The sequence below is a fragment of the Meleagris gallopavo genome, chromosome 6 (genome assembly GCF_000146605.3).
Source record: "Meleagris gallopavo isolate NT-WF06-2002-E0010 breed Aviagen turkey brand Nicholas breeding stock chromosome 6, Turkey_5.1, whole genome shotgun sequence".
In the NCBI taxonomy this organism is placed as follows: Eukaryota; Metazoa; Chordata; class Aves; order Galliformes; family Phasianidae; genus Meleagris; species Meleagris gallopavo.
Window position 1 is genome coordinate 21,746,774 of NC_015016.2, and position 18,019 is coordinate 21,764,792.

Below are 18,019 nucleotides of genomic sequence, written 5' to 3' on the forward strand. Positions count from 1 at the left end.
AAAAAAAAAAAAGATGATGAAAAAGATGAAAAGAAAGAAATGTAATGAATAGGAACTATTGAAACATTATGTAGTGCAATAATATTTTTCCATGCCAAGTGCTCCAGAAGTGTCCAGAAGTGATCAGTGTTCTAAGTTAACAAAAATGAGAAAAAATCTAAATCAGATATGCCAAAAATACTGGGTTTATTAAACTAAGGTTTTATTACTGGCCTTCTAGACAAGACAAAATGCAGAGTGAATTGAAAATACTGAAATACAGTTATGTGATGTTATCAGAAGTCTCAGGCTTGCTCTGGCATTTGAGTCTTTTGCAACATTCATTCATTTCTCTCCATACAGCAGCTCTGTGAACATTGTCCTTAATTAATGATTGCAGTTTTTAGAGTAGAATCTGATCTTGACAGATGAATAATTTTGTCATTTAATGACTAATGTGAAAATTAATAATTCGAGTCAAAGCCATAGAGCAGTTATCTTATGTCTTCTGTACACATAAATATTTGTAAATAACCTGATTACTGTTGTAGAATAACCTGAAGCACAAAGGATAAGGAAGCATTTGGAATATGGAAGGATAGATTAGGTAATTTATGTCCAAGCTACACAAGGCTTACTGAGTTGGAAATGCAGTTGCTGAAACTTTGGCAGTAGCAGAGCATTACATATTGGGTCTTGCTGGTCAGAAACTCCTTCTGAGATTTGTAATACAGAAAACATATGTTTGTTAGTAAAGCACAGTATTTGAAAAGAATGATTAACTTTTTTTCTGGGTTTTGGTAGTGATCTCGCTGTGGTGCTTCTGTTTCCTTTCCATCATGTGATTGTGTTGTGGTCCCCTTTGGGAGAATGTGTTGAAGCACATGGCCTGTCCTGTGTCTCTGTGGGACAAATGTAGGACTAAGTGATGTTGGAGAAAATGTGACCTGAGTTCCTTTCTGTATCTAGTAGTGTCTGATTGCCACAGACTTGGATACACAGGAACTGGACAATGAAACCATGGTATTATATCTGGCTACAGTGAAATTTTGTATCTTGTTTCACCTGTCTCATTAACTCACGGGAATCTGGTGAAAACACTTTTTACTCTGGAATGAATATCTATTATGGTGGTCCTTTTAATTTTAGCAGTCATTAATGGAAGCAAAGCAAACAAATGTGATCCTTTTTAAATCTCTCTCCTGCATGCTGAAATTAGTGATGTTGCTGATGTAGAGCTGAATAAAAAATGTATTCTAACAGATATGCTAAGTAGGAAGCAAGGCTATTTAATGTGGTTGAGAAGTTGCTATTTTTCATTCCTCATCCACTGAACAAGCAGGTGTACAGCAGGCAGAATAATGTTATGCTAAATTAAGGTTGTCTTTTACACATGGCAGTGAGAATTGATTATTTAAATTAGACTTTTTAGTTATCAGACGTTAAATATGGCACCAGCATTTCACTCAACTTTATGTCAGTCTTGTCACTTAAAGTAATGATTTGATAATATGCACAACTGTGAATAGTAAACACAGAATCTTTATCAGTGTGTTAAAATTCATGCTAGAAGAATGTAATTTTTAAGTTTACTGCAGTGAGAAATATGTGCAAACCCTAAATCAAAATGAATGTGTGCACATATAATGTTTTGTCTATATGTGCAATGTATGATCCACATGGTTCACATATGGACAAAAAAAAAAAGAATTTGCAGGGCTGACAAAAACATTTTCCTGTGCATTTAAAAATTGGTGAGGTACCAATTGCGACCCCAGCCTAGTTCAGCATGGGAATGAATTGATGAAAGGAAGAATAGGTGATTTTATTGGATTTTTATTATTATTTTATTTTTTTTTTGCTTTCACCATTCAGGAGTAAGGATTTGGAATCGTCTTCTACTTATTGAACATTAGTAGATGACTGTAACTGATCATAAGGGAGGGTCTTTATACTCAATTAAGCACACCTTTCTCATTGCATGGCTATAGTTGAACCCAGAGGGGAGAAAAAAATGATTAAAGGAACATCAAAGAGAATGGAAGTTAGCCAATTAACACTTTCCAGTCTCTTTCCCATTCAGTTCTGCAGCTAGTAAGTGGAAAAAACCTGTATTTTTAGGATCTTTTTAAAGATAAATTATATGATTTGCATCCCTAGTGGCTGTATCATTATACATTTCTTTGTGGAATTGTCTTTAAAAGACTTTTGTATAAGGAAGACAAGAACAAGTTAGAAGCCTTTAAAAGTGATTTTTGGACAGAAATATTTTAAAATTCTTTTTGAGAGAATTCGATTTGAGGAAGGTCGGAGAGAAGTATCTCTTATTATATAAAGCTTATTATAATCATGAAAGTCATACTGATTCAAATAGCTAACAATTTTTTTATTCAGATAAGATCATTTATTCCTCAGGACTCAAATTCATCTCAAGTCAACACTTTATTCTTGGAATTTCTTCATCTGACTGCAAGAGTCTATGAAGCTTTGACCTAAAAAGTTAGATATTTCCCCAGGATGTTCTTAGAAGTGAAAACTTGTGTTTAATCTTGTGAGTATTATCCTGGTTAGAAGGAGATAAAAGAATAGCAAAACCAGCAGTGGTTAAATATGATGCATGTTCAGCTTTTGGCACATTAGCAGAAGTCACACAGATATTTCTCATTGTCTCAGTGTTAATAAATATTACCAGGTAGGTTTTTCATATGCTAATATGGCTTAAGACAACTAGATCTAAAATTCCCAAACCATGTAGTAAACCCAAACCTAGCTGAGCACAGTGTTTGGTTGAGTTTGTTTCTAAGGCTGTGTGATTGTACTGCATGGGTGAAGTATGATAGTTGCAAGAATGAGGTGTCCTGAGTTGGGTTACTTTTATTGGCATTTTTACATGTGATGGCTTATTAAGACTGAATACAATATTGATTGATGCTGAATGCACACAAGAGAATTCAAACGATTATGTGATACCCAGCTGGTGTGCATTAATACATACAGCAAGCAGGAGCATTTGTGTTATCAATGATGATAAAGCTTGTGCAGTATTGTATATTATTTTTTGAAAGTAACTATGTTAATACAGTGAAATGAACTTGCTAAAGGGTTGGCATATTAATCTAGTCTTTCTTCAGCTTTCTTCTGATCCACTGATGTGAACTCAAGATCCAGCTTAGCTCAGGTCCATTTCAGTTCTCTTGCTACAAAGATTTCTGTGCATTTTCTATAGACTAAAAGGTTTCATTTAGTTTCAACTTTTGTATCTAGGGCCAGGTTCTTTATTTTTGCAATAAAACATGGGGTAAGGGAGTTCAAATGCTCACTTCATTCAGAAATCACTCTGTATCATCAGTAAAAGACAATTCCTCTCTTTAAAATATCCCCTGCAGGCCTCTGGGGCAGCATCTTTACTGTCATCGGGATCCTTGATGCCTCAGCAGACACTGTGTTGAAATTATGCATTTTCCAGAGGATTTTTTTGGCAATGTTGTGAATTATTTCCTGCTTTTCACTTACTTCAGCATGCTTTGCCAGAAACTCTCTTTACCATCTCTGGGAATGGAAAGCAATTATGTGGCCTCATCTGGGCAAGCTCTACACAGATCATCTGTATGTGGTCATCCCCCTTTATCATTATACTATTCAGAGCTATCTGAGAATAAGTCGGAAAGCATTAACTCCCAGCAGTCTTACGCTGTAGATGTGCTTTGGATGGCCTGTGTTAATGCTTAGTTTATATGTTCATTTGGATGAGAAGAGCTTGAGATCCTATGTGACTTTCAGGGACCAACAAGATAGTAAAGTATTTTGCTGTGCATGAGCTATCTTGCAGCTGTACGGTGGTCTAGCTTGTACGCTTGCCCAGACTCACAAAAACACCATGAAAGCAGGGCTGTTAAGCCAAGCAGCTGGCAAGTCTCTCAAAATATTTAATTGGCTTAAACAGGCATTTGGTCAAAAGTTACATGTAGCTCAACTGGCCACCAGGATGTACACCATAAAACTAGCTTAATTTGTTATAAATGCCAGTATTTTTTGTGTCATTGATAACTTTCTCTTGTAAGTTTTAAAGTGATAATCTTTTAATATCACAGTCTATAAACTCCAGATTGGCTTTGACCTGCGTGCATTTTTCTCACTGTGACATTGAAAAATCTTCATCAGAACATGTAGCTCAGATTAAAGTGAAAACTCAGGGTAATTTTTTAGGCTGAAAAAGTTTGTTTCTTTGTTGTTTTTTTTTACTAGGTATCCTAAATAAGCAAGGCCTGAAATACAAATATATATATATATGCATTTTTTGTATGAATATGAAAGCTGTTGAGTGCCCTAGCACAAGATTAAATCTTTTCTAAAGCCTTATTTCTATAGACTTATCCTGCTTGTGTTTTATTTCTCTTCCAGTTTTCATCATAACAACCCTTATCATTTTATGAGTCTTTCATTTTATCACCAAATCTCCATTGTTAGTAATAAATGGCAAACAGTACACAGCTTTTCTATTACAAGTTATTTGAAGGCTATATAGCTTTGTTTACAACAATGGAAATTTTAAAGCTAGTAACATTAAAGCTTAAGAGCCACAAATCTCTTCTGTATAATTTCTCCTCTCACAAAAAGCCACTGACATAAGTTGATATTGGCTTGACTTTTTTTAGAGTCATCTTTTGGTCTACAGGGCTGTAGTCATATGGTGGCTGAGCCTTCAGCAGAGCTGAGAGGAGATGTTAGTTAAGAGAACTGTTCACAACCCCTACAGAAGGCCCACTGCTGTGAGAGTTGGGCAAGATGGAGGAAGTTGAGCAAGGAACAGGTTAAATGAGGATTTGACCGTGGTTTTGGGGGCATGCTGATTTGAGGTCAAGTGTATATGCATATAAGGTGTAAAGGTACCTAATTTGGAATCAATTTCTGTCCTTATAACACAGATAGCTTTGAAGGGAAGTGGAGAGGTTTCTCATACAGAGCTTTCCTTGAACGCAGTGGAGATTACTTGCCTGAAAGGTGTTTCCTGAGGCATGAGAAACAATTCTTTCCAATTCATTTGTTCTTCTTGTGGAGTGGCTAACAATTGGAAATACAGTCTTTTCTGCTGTTCTCTCTTTCCAGGCAGTCCCAAAGGACACACAGTTTGCAGAATACTGCCAAGAGTTAGGCTCATATTTTCACTTAAATCTTCTCACGTTTCATAAAACCAAAGTAAAACAACACTGAGGGGGAAAAGAGAAGACAGCAAAAACTTGGCAAAGTTTACCCTTTAATGAGTTCAGGGAGATTTTTCTCCTTCTCTCTTATGATCTTCATCCAAAGAGGAAACAATTTATATAGTGTATGGGACTGAATTAATTGACTTTTGTGAAAGTACTTCACGAGAACAATGTGTCCAGAAGTTTGGAATAAACCATATTCCAATGCTGTCCTCAAGAGTGTATGTTTGTGCTGTTTAGCTGCAAAATTGCTGTTTTTTCTTTAGTACAATGTGTCATGTCAAATCACTTGACTCTGCATTAAAGCCAAATGAAAGGCCACACTAATTAATACTCTTGAATTATATAGATCATAATGCTGTGAGATAATGTGCTGTTTGACATTTCTTTGCATATTTAAAAATAATAGTTGAAGTTTAACACAATTGAGTTGGTTTAGCAAAATGGCTATTTACCATATATTTTATTAAAAAGTATTTGAAAGTGATTTAATAGAATATATTTTTTAAGGCTGTAATGAAAACCATTTCTGCTTCCTGCCCTTCAGATAGATTTTGTGTACTGTGAATTCCATTTTAACCACAATTCTAAAAAGCAATGTGCATGTTACTTATGACTTTCCTGCTATTCTTTCTTTTATTTCTGTCTTTTGCTGTTAAGTTTCCTCAGCACATTGTTAGACCCAGCTCTGGCAAGAAAGTGATTGATATGGCTCTTTGTGCCCTGGCTAAATAGCTAAACATACAGTGTATTCTGTCTGCAATTGGAGGGGGAAAAAAAAAAAAGAAATGCAATTAAATTCATCTCAACTTCAGTAACATGACATTTCTGTTTCTTTCATGTCAGCCTTTATTCTCTTCTATAATCAGATTTTGTAACCCCTTCTATAATGTCTCCTCTCTTCAGCAGTCACTAAATAGGATGCTTGTGTTGCAAGTTAATTAGAGATTCTCATGCACACAGGTTGACTTTCCTCAAATCTTTGGTGTGGATTTCACAGGAGAGCACATTTCACCAGCCAGTGAGCTGTGGGTCACAAGGTCCATATCCACTCTTGAATATCCCATCTTTTTGGTATTAGACATGCTTGTTCTGTTTCCACTTGGAAACCGTATTCCTTTGACTACGTCAGGCAATAGGAATGATCTGTGTAATTTTTCAATAAATTTCAATACATTTTTCAGAGTGCAAAGAAAGCTCCTAGGAAGCAATTCTTCACCCTTTGAATTGACAGAAATCTGCTAGGATAAGATTTACAACCTTTTCCATCAGACACCACTAGAATGCAGGAGGGTGATGGGAGAGAAGATGAAAAGGGGAGGACAAAAGTTCTCCATCTTTCAAGTCTTTGTTCATAATTGTAAATTTCAAAAATATACAGCATTATTACTTAGCTCTAGGGATACATTTGTAGAGCATAGTGAAGGGTTAAAAAAAAATCCTTGGGGAATAAGTTGGGTTCTTATCTAAATCTACTTCAAAAACTTTTGTAAGTGTAATTACAAAGTCATCTTTAGGCTTGTTAAAAATTATTATTTATGAATTGTACCTAAATAACTTCCATAAAAAGCTTTAAAGAGGGAAACCTCCCCTACTTGGGGATTTGCTTACATACACAGGCATTATTGTTATACTATTAATTTCTTTGTTTTAGCTTCAGTGTTCCATCCCCCAGCCTTATCTCCCCACTCCTATCCACCCCATACTGTTGTTTCCTATAATTAGAGAAGATACACATCTGTCTTCAGGCTACCACCTAATCTCTAAGGCCATATGGGTAAATGGAATATAATTATAATTTGGTAGGAACTGAGCCTTCTACACATGGTTATATTGCTGTTCTTTTTAATGTAGGCAAGTAGAATCTAAAATATAGCAGGGCTTGGAAAATGGGGTTAGTCCTTGCAAAGTACAAACCTTTTAGATTGACATTTCATGTGTTAAATTGGGGTGGGAATTACATAATTTGGGAGGAGTTCTAACACAGTGTTACCACAGTATGCAAGCATCCTGCATACTGTGAAGCAATCATCTGTGGTTATATGCAAAATATTAACAGAGGTCATTTTTTGTCCCCCTCTTTTTCAGTTATTTTTATTTCAGTTGCTGCGAGGACTGTCTTACATCCACCAGCGTTACATTTTGCACAGGGACCTGAAACCACAGAATCTTCTGATCAGTGACACGGGGGAGTTAAAGCTGGCAGACTTTGGTAGGCAAGCAGTTAATTACAAGTCTCTTATAATGTTGTAGGAATGTCAGACAGATGGTTCCATTGATTTCTCTTCCCCCCACCCTATTCCTTAGACACACGTTCTTTATTGTAGATAATTGCACATTTTTCTCCTGAGCGAAGAAATTGATTATGGTCAACAAAATGCTTGATTAAAAGGGAGCAAATGAAAAACAAATATATACTCCAGTTCTCACCAGAAAAATAATGCTGGAAGTATTTCAGTTTTTCTTCCTGTGAGACCTCTGAATTACAATTCAGAACCTTTGAAAAGAGAGATGAAGAAAGAGGGAGCAAGAGTTGAGGAAATACAGGATATGTGAAGAACACAAGCACTTGATACAAGCAGCTCCAGGGTTGTGGAGATCTGGAAGTAGGATTAACTTTCATAAAATGATGATTGATTGAAAGAGACTGAAGGTTACTTCATATTTGTTCTTTCTAAAGATGAAAGGAAACTAAGATCATCTGGACTGCTTTGAGTATCCATTCTTAGTCCCTTCTGGGGAGTATATATATGAAGTAGGAGTATGTGAAGTATAAAGGCGTGGGAAATTGTCCACTGAAAGATTACCCTTTTTGTCTTTATAAAAATTTATAAATGTATTTTAAAGTACTTTCTAGTGGATGCACAGGAACATTACTCTTTCTTATGAAAATCACTGTGAGTAGATATGTGGATCATGACAGTGTAATTCTTCAGTGATTTTCAAAACATGTAGGAATTTTTCTTTTTCCTATAGGTCTACTTTTCATTTACTGATTCCAGCAGAACTTCTGATATAAGCTGAAAATGTGGCCTATCAGCTTTTTTTTTCTTTTATTTTTATGACTGCTATCCACATCAGGCTTCGCATTTCATTCACCAGCAGTAATGAGGAAGCCTTATGTGCTAATTGGCAATTTCACTGTTAATGTAGTCATGTTTTTTGTCTTTTAATTAGTATTACTCCAATTAACAGCTTGGTGTGTATTTGCACTGCTGTAGAAGGGAAAAGAAGTTCAGGTAGACACACTCCATAACTTGATTGGCCTGTAGATTGTGAGGTGGTTAAAGAAAGAGCACTAAGTTAAAAAAAAAAAAAGAAGATTTTTTTCATATGGTTTTCTGTTACTGTTTCTCAAAAACTTGGAAGATACCAAAAGCTTCTTAAATGTTTTAAAAAAGCTTTCCCACATTTTTTTTTCTTAAATTAATGCAACATATGAATTATGAAGTGTTTCTGATTGTAATGGAAGTATAAATTAGTTCTCTGTTGCAGGTGTTGTGCTGTTTGAAATGGCTAGGGTTTTTTTATGTCATTTATATGTGCAATACACCATGCAGTTATCTGGAATATCCCCAAATATATCTATATTATAAATTCTTTAAGATGTTATTATGATGGTCCTCCAGCTTGGAGGATACTGGGAAATCTGTTGATAATCTTGCAGTCTCTTTTGTTATCTTGAGTGCTTCATATGATCATATGATGCTTTGTATTTTATTTTCTTTCTTTCTTTTCTTTATCTTCTCCCCTGAAGCTACATGTCTAATTTGAAGCTTTTTTAAAAAGAAAGGCAAAGTCCATTCAAGAAGAATGACTATTTAAAAAATATCCTCCTAGAAAATAATCTTCTACAATAAGTTAGTCACGATAATAGTAAGTAATAAAATAATCATCTGACAGATACAGATATAGTCAATCCATTGTAACTTTTCATTCACTTTTTGTTTCTCTGGTTATAGTCTCTCTTGAGCTTGAAACCCACGTTAGGTTGGTTAGTAAACATATATAATGATACTGATTCTCATCTTGGACTGCAAGGCATTCATACTCAATATGAATGCAAACATACTCAAACATACTCAATAATATATAGGTAAAACAGTCCTACCTTGATTAAGTTCATTGGTTAAATACTGCTCCAAATGTAGTATATTGAAGTTCCTCTCAAGCAACTTGTTTGATAAGACACATCAGAGTAACCAGTCTTAGGTCTTCATGTTTTATTACAATGTTTAGTGAAATCTCTGGAAAACCTATTAAAAATGAAGAGAAAATTAGAAGTTTGAAAAAGTCAGTGGCCTCTGCTCAATTCCACAGTAGCCTTGGGCAAAGTTCAGTAGCCTCCTGTTTTTTGGCTGTGGGCGGGGAGCCTACTGACTTTTCAGCCGCATTCTTAAGAAAACAAACTAAAAGCCTTTCACCACCACTTCTAAGCAATTTGTTGGAAATGTGAACTGATCAATGCAGTGTCCAGCTCAGATGCACAATTGACTGGGTTCTCTGGGTGTGCAGGCTGTTGTGGCCAGCAAAACAGAAGAAAGGCTGGGATGTTTGTTCTGCTTTGTCTGCTTTCACCCCGTTGTAGTAGAAAATAGAACTGTCTTTTTTTGCCTCAGTGCAGCACTAGGCCAAATGTGCCTTCAGTGACATCAAAGGCAAGATTTTCTCAGCTTTGTATTGGCAAGAATTAAAGGTTGACAATTTTGCATTACTATGAAATGAAGAATAGAAACGTAGAAGGTAAAAACAGAAAGAAATAACCAGTAGTAGGCGTACAAATGTATGATAATGTGGTAAGGATTTTTTTTCTTTTCTGCTTGTAGTTTGTCTTGACCTAACAGAAACATCTGTGTAATCTACTCTTATATACTGAGAGGAGATTATATGTCTCTGTTTTTTTTCAAGCAGTATTTTCTTTCATGGCTGATGACCTTGTAAAATTGAAAACCAGATGGGTTGAATTTCTCTTCTGAGAACCGAGCTGAAAAATTAGAAGTGATGGGGTTGAAGTCTGAAGGGTTGTGACCTCTCTCACTGGAGGCAGGAGAAATGAGAGCACACACGTGTGCGCACACAGGCATGCATGTGCGCGTTTACTTCTTAAACAAAATGTAAAAGAGAGGTTTGCTTCTCTATGTTTCTCTCCCACAATTTCCTAATTCATGATAATGTGCTTGGAGAGGAAGTTGGTTTAGATTATGCTTTTGATTAATTACATGAGAAGCAGTATGGAAATTAGAGAAATGAGTGCTTTGTTTTTAAATGCACTCAAGGCAGAAGAGAACCTATCACAAAATCGGTTTCTGTCAGAGATAGTATTGACTTTGCCAGCACAATAAATATGAAATCCTAGAGCAAAGGCCTTTTTGTCTCTAAGGAGAAGACCTTTATATTTTGGTTTCGTAAGTTTACAAAAAACCAACAGCTTGACTGAAGGTTTTTAATTTGGAGTGAGGCTTATTTAGTCTCCTCAGCACAGGATATCAAATACTTAAAAGCAGGCTGTAGCAGATCATAGTTCTTGAATAAACAAGGTAGAAGAAAGGCTATTCATGCCCGCCAGTGCATTGCGTTGCAGCTGAAGTGGAATCTTTGAGCAACCGTGGGCATGTGTTTTTCTACAGCACAGCTCCCAGACATTGACACTCGGCTGTGTGGGAGCGCCTTTGTTTGGCTGAGCGGCAGCCTGTTTTGCTGTTCTTGTGCTATAGCTGCTATGAAATGAACATTTATGAGAATACAGCAGCAAAATGAAAAGGGATAACACAACACAGAGACCTTATCAAATTAAAAATTTATGAGGTATAAAAAATGGCTTTTCTTCAGAAGATATAATAGGGAAGACTACTAAGACTACTACCTGAATAATTACTGCTCTGAAAAATAGTCCTTGAACTTCCTGCATTCTTTTTTCAATCTAATTAAAATTCCAGAGGAAATTAAAGTGTATTAGGGTTTTTTTGTTATGAAATGATTGAATAAATGTGAGAATTATTTTTGATTCTGTAGTGTAAATTTGTCTCTATTTTCATTTATTTTCTCCCAGTACATATGTCTGTCTTGACTAGAAATAAAGTATTATAAACCTGTAATGAGTAACACCTTAAGCATTTACAAACTTAAATGAATAGAGCCTTGTTTTTGTTGCTATTTACCATAGACTGGGCTGCACAGCTGTTGCTAAGGCTTTGGTTAGTAATTTCTTCACTTTAACTTTTCTGTACACTGTTTACAAATGTGTTTGTTTGGCCTTTGGATATGTATTGACTTAGAAAAAATTATCTTTGAGCTTCTGTTTACAAAAGTCATTGAGCAGCTTTGAAAGCAAAGTGTGTATCTAGAATAAATGCATTTATATTAACTCTATAGTGTCACATGATTGTACAACAGTGGACAGGAGTATGAGCTCAAAGACTAAACACTAAGAAAATGTATTTTTCAAACATTATTTGTGATCAGATGATTAATAATTAAGCAAAAGAGCTACGTAAGGACACAAGTGATTTGTATTCATACTGAAAAATCATTCAAGAATTCTTTGGTTTATTTATATACGAAGCACACATTATAAGCAGTATGTTGTGTTATTTCACTGATCCCTTCTTCAGCGTCAGACCTCTGAAAGATGTGTATCTTAACTAGAGGAGCAAATACAGAACAAACCCTGCCAGGCATATTATCTTTGGCACTGCATGAGGGTGCTTCTGAGTGATACTCATGCAGAAAGGTCCAAAATGTTGAAGGGGCTTAGATGGCAGCAGCTCTGCATTCTGTGAGAAGATTAAGGCACCTGGGAGGAAAATGGGTTAAGATGAAGTAGAAGGCAACAGACTGCTGAGGAGGCAAAGGTGTAAGGGGCTGGAGGAAAATAAGAGAAAAAATATGCAGTTGTGGAACATGTTGTCCCTTTGCTAAGTGAGGAAGCAGACTCACATAGGGATGCAGTACTCAATGACTTCCTTGTCTTGGTTTTCACAAATAAAATTTCACAGTCCTTTGTTTTCTGAAACAGGGTTCAGGGAGGAGAGAAGTGAATGGAAGAGAACTGAATCAGGGATCTTCTCAAAAGTCTTGACCCACGTACATTCCCGGGACCAGACAGGAGGCATCTGGAGGGTACTGACAAGGATGGCTAATGTTACCATGAGGCTCTTCTATATCATTTTAGCAAAATTGTATCAACTAGACTAGGTCCCTAGAAACTGATGAAAGGTGAATGCTGTTTTCATTTTCAAAAAGAGCTGGAAAGACGTTCTGGGGCTGATCAACCACCATCCCTGAAGCAAGTCCTTCTTTGCACAATAGCTCCTATTTGTGTTTTGTGTACGCTAATCTAAATCAAAATTATTAGTTATGTTTGCATCTACATCATGATTCTTAAGAAATTGCAGCTCGCAGACTCTAAATATCTTATAGCATTCAGCAAGGAGATGGGAAGTGGATCCCAGCATCCAGGTTTTACTTCCCAGGAAGTATTTACCTCCCTGTATGTTTATCCCAAAATTTCAGCTATGTACTTAATATTGTGACTCTTCTAGGGATAAGGTGGACTGTTCATCTGTTTGTAGTATGATTTGTCTTACATATTGTTTAGTTAGAATAATATTGCACTTTCCGGCTTGGAAACATACAGTCATTATTAGAAGTTGTAACATGAAAGATTTACAGAGCTTTTAGGGGCAGGTATGACACGTCACCTACTGATGTATGAAAAAACTTCTCAGGGCATGAGCATATACTTGGCTTGCATGTGAAGCTGTCATAGCACCTCAGGTTGTGAGAGAAACTAGCCAAATTATTAGGGCCCTTTTCCTGCTTTATCTGTGAGTTGATCAACCTGCTGCTGGGAGTTGCAATTCAGGGAATTACTCATTGGTGAAACTTCCCTGCAGCCACTTTTTCCATTTGTCTTTTCTGCTAGGCCTGCAATATAGGTGAATTGCACAAGGTGTGTGGAAGATCTGTTTGGTCTGCATTTTGGATTGTGCCATTATTTCAAGTGCAAATATCTCCTGTGTGGTTCCATATTTTAATTGGGTGCCATTCTTTTTAGCATAAACACTGACTTTCTCAGTCTGCCATGGCTCTAAGACAGTGTAAGGCCAAGACTATGCCTTCCTGAATAACATGGACACCAATGTTTTTTGTTTCAGCTTTTTGTTGCCTATTGGACTCTCCTAGAATGAGTAAGGACTAAAAACTATTGGTGATTGGTGGACAGTTAGACTGGGTGATCTTGTAGGTCTTTTCCAACCTTTGTGATTCTTTGATTCTATGAAGGAGCTGCAAGATGTTTGCATTTTGGTGGAAGTCTTACTTTACTTTAAGCTTTTTTGATATAAAAGCTTCTGGTGTAAGAAAGTGTCAAATAGGAATGATTAAGTCTTGCATCCTTTTAGATAGATAGTACAATTAATAATAGAAAATAGGAGCAAAGAAGCTTGAGGTTCGTTATAAAAAGAATTATACTCAAAGGAGTTGCAATTTTAAGCTGCAGCTGAGTATTAAAGAGCATGTTTCCATGAAATTCCATACGGATTTTACTATGGAGTGCATGTTGGAGATCTATCACGAGGGTCAAAACTATTGGTGTATAGTTAGTTGACTGTTAAAATGATTAAATCTATGTTGATAACTTGAATAAAAAAATTCTTTTCCACAGAAAGAATCCCATAAGGAATTTCTTTATAAAGTACCATATACATTCCTATGAAACATTGGATAGCATAAAAGATTGCATAGATAACTGCTATTTTTTTCTGTGCAAATGTTCCACGGAGTATCAGTTATTGAAGATTATGGTAAAAGGCACTGTCATTGTGCTTGAAATGCTGATACTTCTGGACTCAAGGTCCGAAGCAACAGAGCAGACTGTGTGCATTTGGCCCGGCCTAACCCTGACTGCATACTACCAAATCAGTGAAAAAGTACCCTTATAACCCCCGTTGCTTTCTGCATCTAGAGGAAGGGAGCCAAAAGCTCAGGAGCTAAGCTTGTTCCCTCTTGGAGGAAGGGTTAAAGTTGTAGGCTGTGGAGGCTGTGAGTATGATGTACGTGGAGACTCCTGTCAAGGATTATTTGCTTCCCTAGGATGACAAGCTGTCCTTGCACCTCAGACTTTATGTACTAACAGCACAACTGACTGATGGCTGTGGTTAGCCAAAGCTGCTCCCTTCCTCTCCCCAAAGCAAGGCCTTCCTGTGCAGCTCGTGTTACCTTCTCATGTTTTCCACAGAAGAGGCTTGTGGTAAGGAGCAAGAAGAGGTGTGTAGGTGGCAGGAAGTCTCAAGCAGCGGCAGTACAGAAGGGTGGTTTTGATTTCTGGTATTTGGGCTGATTAATTCTTTTGTGCTTTGTTTTTGCGAGATGAAGATGGCAAAGAATGTGTAGCCTGGTACTGTTATGGTGCCTCTTGCTTCTCATGCATATTTAGTTCCTTATTTCCCATTATAGACCTTCATCTCCTTTGTTTCATTGATCTGATGGTTTTATTGAGGTGTCAGACGTATCTAATTTTAAAATTGCCATTGTGAGAGTCAATGCAGGAAGAGAAATTAGGTTTGCTAGCCTATGGAGAATTAATAGATTTGACACAGGATTTCTATCTGGAGTCAGCCACACACTGAATTTTTGTCCATGTCAGTCTCCACTGACTGATTTTTAAAAGTTGAAAATAAAATTCTTGGAAAATACACATCTTTTCTGCTATAGTAGTGAGCAGATTTTATAACAGAGTTCTTCCTACTGAGAAACACCATGTAGAATTATTGGATACTAAGGAATAAAATAGTAATTTGTTTTAAAACCAATAAGGAACTGGAGATTGGCTTGAGTCACTAAATGAGTCCCCTGCTAAAAACATCTCAGATTACTTAAGGTTCAATCCAGTTTCCCACTGTTACAAGTTAGCGACATTGAGCCTTTAAGTAGGAGGAAAGCATCTTAATTATCCATTAAGGGCAATAAAGGAAGTTGGTTATGACACCATTAAAACAACTGTGATAAAAATTCTGTTTGGGTGTTTTGTGCATAGGAAGAATGTGGTCTTTAGATGTCAGCTGCAATGCGGCTCGCTCAGTTCTGATTGTGACCTTGCATTACTACCACACCAGTTATTATTACCACAAGAGAAGCCCATCCATCCACAGGAATGTGTGGATGTATTTAGAATCTGGGCAGTAGAAACAAGAAATTTTTTTTCATCGTAAAAAAAAGCCTTATTTTGTCATGTGACCACATTTTCATGTCTACACGTCTTGCTGCTTCTCTAGCCTTACTCTGTAGCCCTGTAAATACTGTGGCTATAAACCTCCATTTTTAAAGCACCAAACTTTCTTAAAAACTTTGTTTCCCCTCCTTTCTCAAATTAGAAATTAAGAGAGAAACACCTTGGCATTCTATGTTGCCAGTCTGGTTTCTGAAATTTAATATGTCACACGATATTTTCAGACATGCTGAGCAGCTGCAGCTAGGAAAACTTCAGTCCAAACGGAGCTTCCTGTGCGTCAGCCCATGGGGATATTTGAGGAGTGCTTTTCTCCTGCCTGAAAAATGGCAAGCTGCTTTTGTCAGTGCAGCTATATCTGAATGCCTGCTGTGCACCTGGTAAAGCTTTTGAATACAGACATCCTGGTTTGGTATAGTAGTGCTTTCCCTTTTGGGCTTATTGGTCTGATCATGGTTTTGTTTATTGCTTCCTTATTTAGGAGAACATTACATAATAAAGGGAGAAAACTACCCCAAATTTTAAAATCATTTAAATTTCTTTGATGTGTTGTTGATTATGCAGATTTATTTTACATAGCAAATAATCAGCTGTGGGAAAATGAAAGGGTAAGTGAGAAAGGGTGTGGCTTAAGGAAGAAAGAATTTATCATCACTCAGAACAAAAATACTGATATGGAAAGAAAAGATTAACGTGAAAGGAGAATGGCAGTTCATAAAGAGAAATGTACTGTTTAACATGATGTGAAATAATGCCATGATTCAGATAGCATATTAAGGAAGTGTTGGCTCTGTAATTTATGCCATGGGGTTTTTTTTGTCCCAGATGTTTTAAGTCCTTGTGTTAGATTCACATTTTATCTAGGTAATTTTTAATAATTTATGCAAGTTTTTTCCATTCTTTCTGAAAGGTACAATGTTGGCTGTATTTGTATTTCTTTAGTTGCATGATTCCTATTCATGTATTGAGAGGAGAATTTTCCTGGCAGCCCTGGGGATTTTTAGATTTATTTTTTTTTTTTCCTGTGGCCATTGAAAATAAGGGAGAAGAAGATGTTCAGGTGTCATCTCTATTATCCCCACTCCTAGTTATGAACGTACATTTCTACAAATGAATGATCCAAGGGATAGAGCATCTCTCCTATGAGGACAGGCTGAGAGTGCTGGGGCTGTTCAGCCTGGAGAAGAGAATGCTCTGTCTCTGGAGACTTTCAAGGTGAGTCTGGATCAGGCCCTGGGCAACCTGATCTAGCTGTAGGTGTCCCTGTTCATTGCAGGTGAGTTGGACTAGATGGCCTTTAAAGGTCTCTTCCAACTCTAAGAATTCTATGATACTCACATTCATCGTATTTCATTTTTAAAGTCATTTCCAAGTAACTTTTTTTTTTTTTCTTTTTTTTTTGGTATTCACTCTTGTATTTGGTTTTAACACTATTTCATTGCAATGGTTTAAGTAATTTAAGTTACTTATTAACTGTAGTGGGTAGTTTTGATTACAGAAGTAGATACTGACTATGAAGCACTGGAAGAAAATTCTTTACTGTGTTGATATTATCATAATTGATGTTAAGCTCTGGAATTTTCAAGCAAGGTGGAAATTCAGTTCAGCTTTAAACTGTCTGTAGATCTTAGGAAAAAAACTCAAATAATAATAAAAAACATTCTTACTGAAATGTACTTCATAAATACAAAATTCTAATTTACCTTCTGGAAACTGACAGTTCTTTGTTCAGGATGGTGCTCAAGATTTCAGCCATGCAGGTTGCAGGATGTGATGCTGAATGGATTATCAAAATAATCAGAACGTACATTCAAATGCTAGATAATGCCTGCAGAAGTGCTCACCTGTGTACCTCAAATTTGTTCATACATGCAAGAAGCGGTTTAAGAAAAAAATAAATCTTGCGAAGTTACTAACAGCATGGCAGTAGTGTTTTGCCCCTTGTGAAAAATACTATTAAAGACACTTTTCTTGCAATGTAGAAGTAGTTTCTATCAAGCACTTCTATGGAGAAGCACAGCAATAGTCTGAAAGAGCAGAGAAGAAAATGCCTTGGATTCAGTACTAACATTTTCATTTCTTCGATAAAGGGATCTGCTGACTTAGTAAGGTTACATCTATGTAACAGAGTAGATTTGGTCCTAAGAACTCAAATTTTGCCATCCTGGCAGTGGCATTTCAGTATCACTTTCTAGAAAGATGTCACATGAGGAACATTTGCTTTTTAACCACCTCTTTCCAGAATTATATTGTAGAATCCACAGCTTTATTGCATTTCCAATGTAAATTTTTTAAAACAAAACTGCCTGTTTTCATTTCTTCTTTCTCTGTGACAAAATTGTATTATGAACTGATTAGGTGGCTCTGCAGGAATACAGATGCACTACTGATGTGAAGTCAAATCATCATTTAGACTTAAGTATATTGGAATGTCTCTCACAAAACTTTCCTTGTAAGATTTGCGATTCAGCTAATTCAAGATGACATAGACGTTAGATGAGTTTTGAGGAGCAATTCAATTGAACAGATGAATCTGAGGCTCCAGAGATCACTGTCGTAATATGTTGCTGCACTATAATGCTTCTCTACAGAAGCAACTATACTTATA

At 36.4% G+C, this 18,019-nt stretch overlaps 1 protein-coding gene across 1 annotated transcript in view; it reads left to right on the forward strand.

The window, feature by feature from the left end:
* Positions 1-18,019, forward strand: part of LOC104911468 (cyclin-dependent kinase 14-like) — a 44,316-nt gene that overhangs the window by 319 nt on the left and 25,978 nt on the right. Inside the window, exon 2 of the mRNA XM_031554032.1 lies at positions 7,243-7,395. Within this exon, the coding sequence (XP_031409892.1) occupies positions 7,243-7,395 (153 nt within the window). The remainder of the gene's footprint in view (positions 1-7,242; positions 7,396-18,019) is intronic.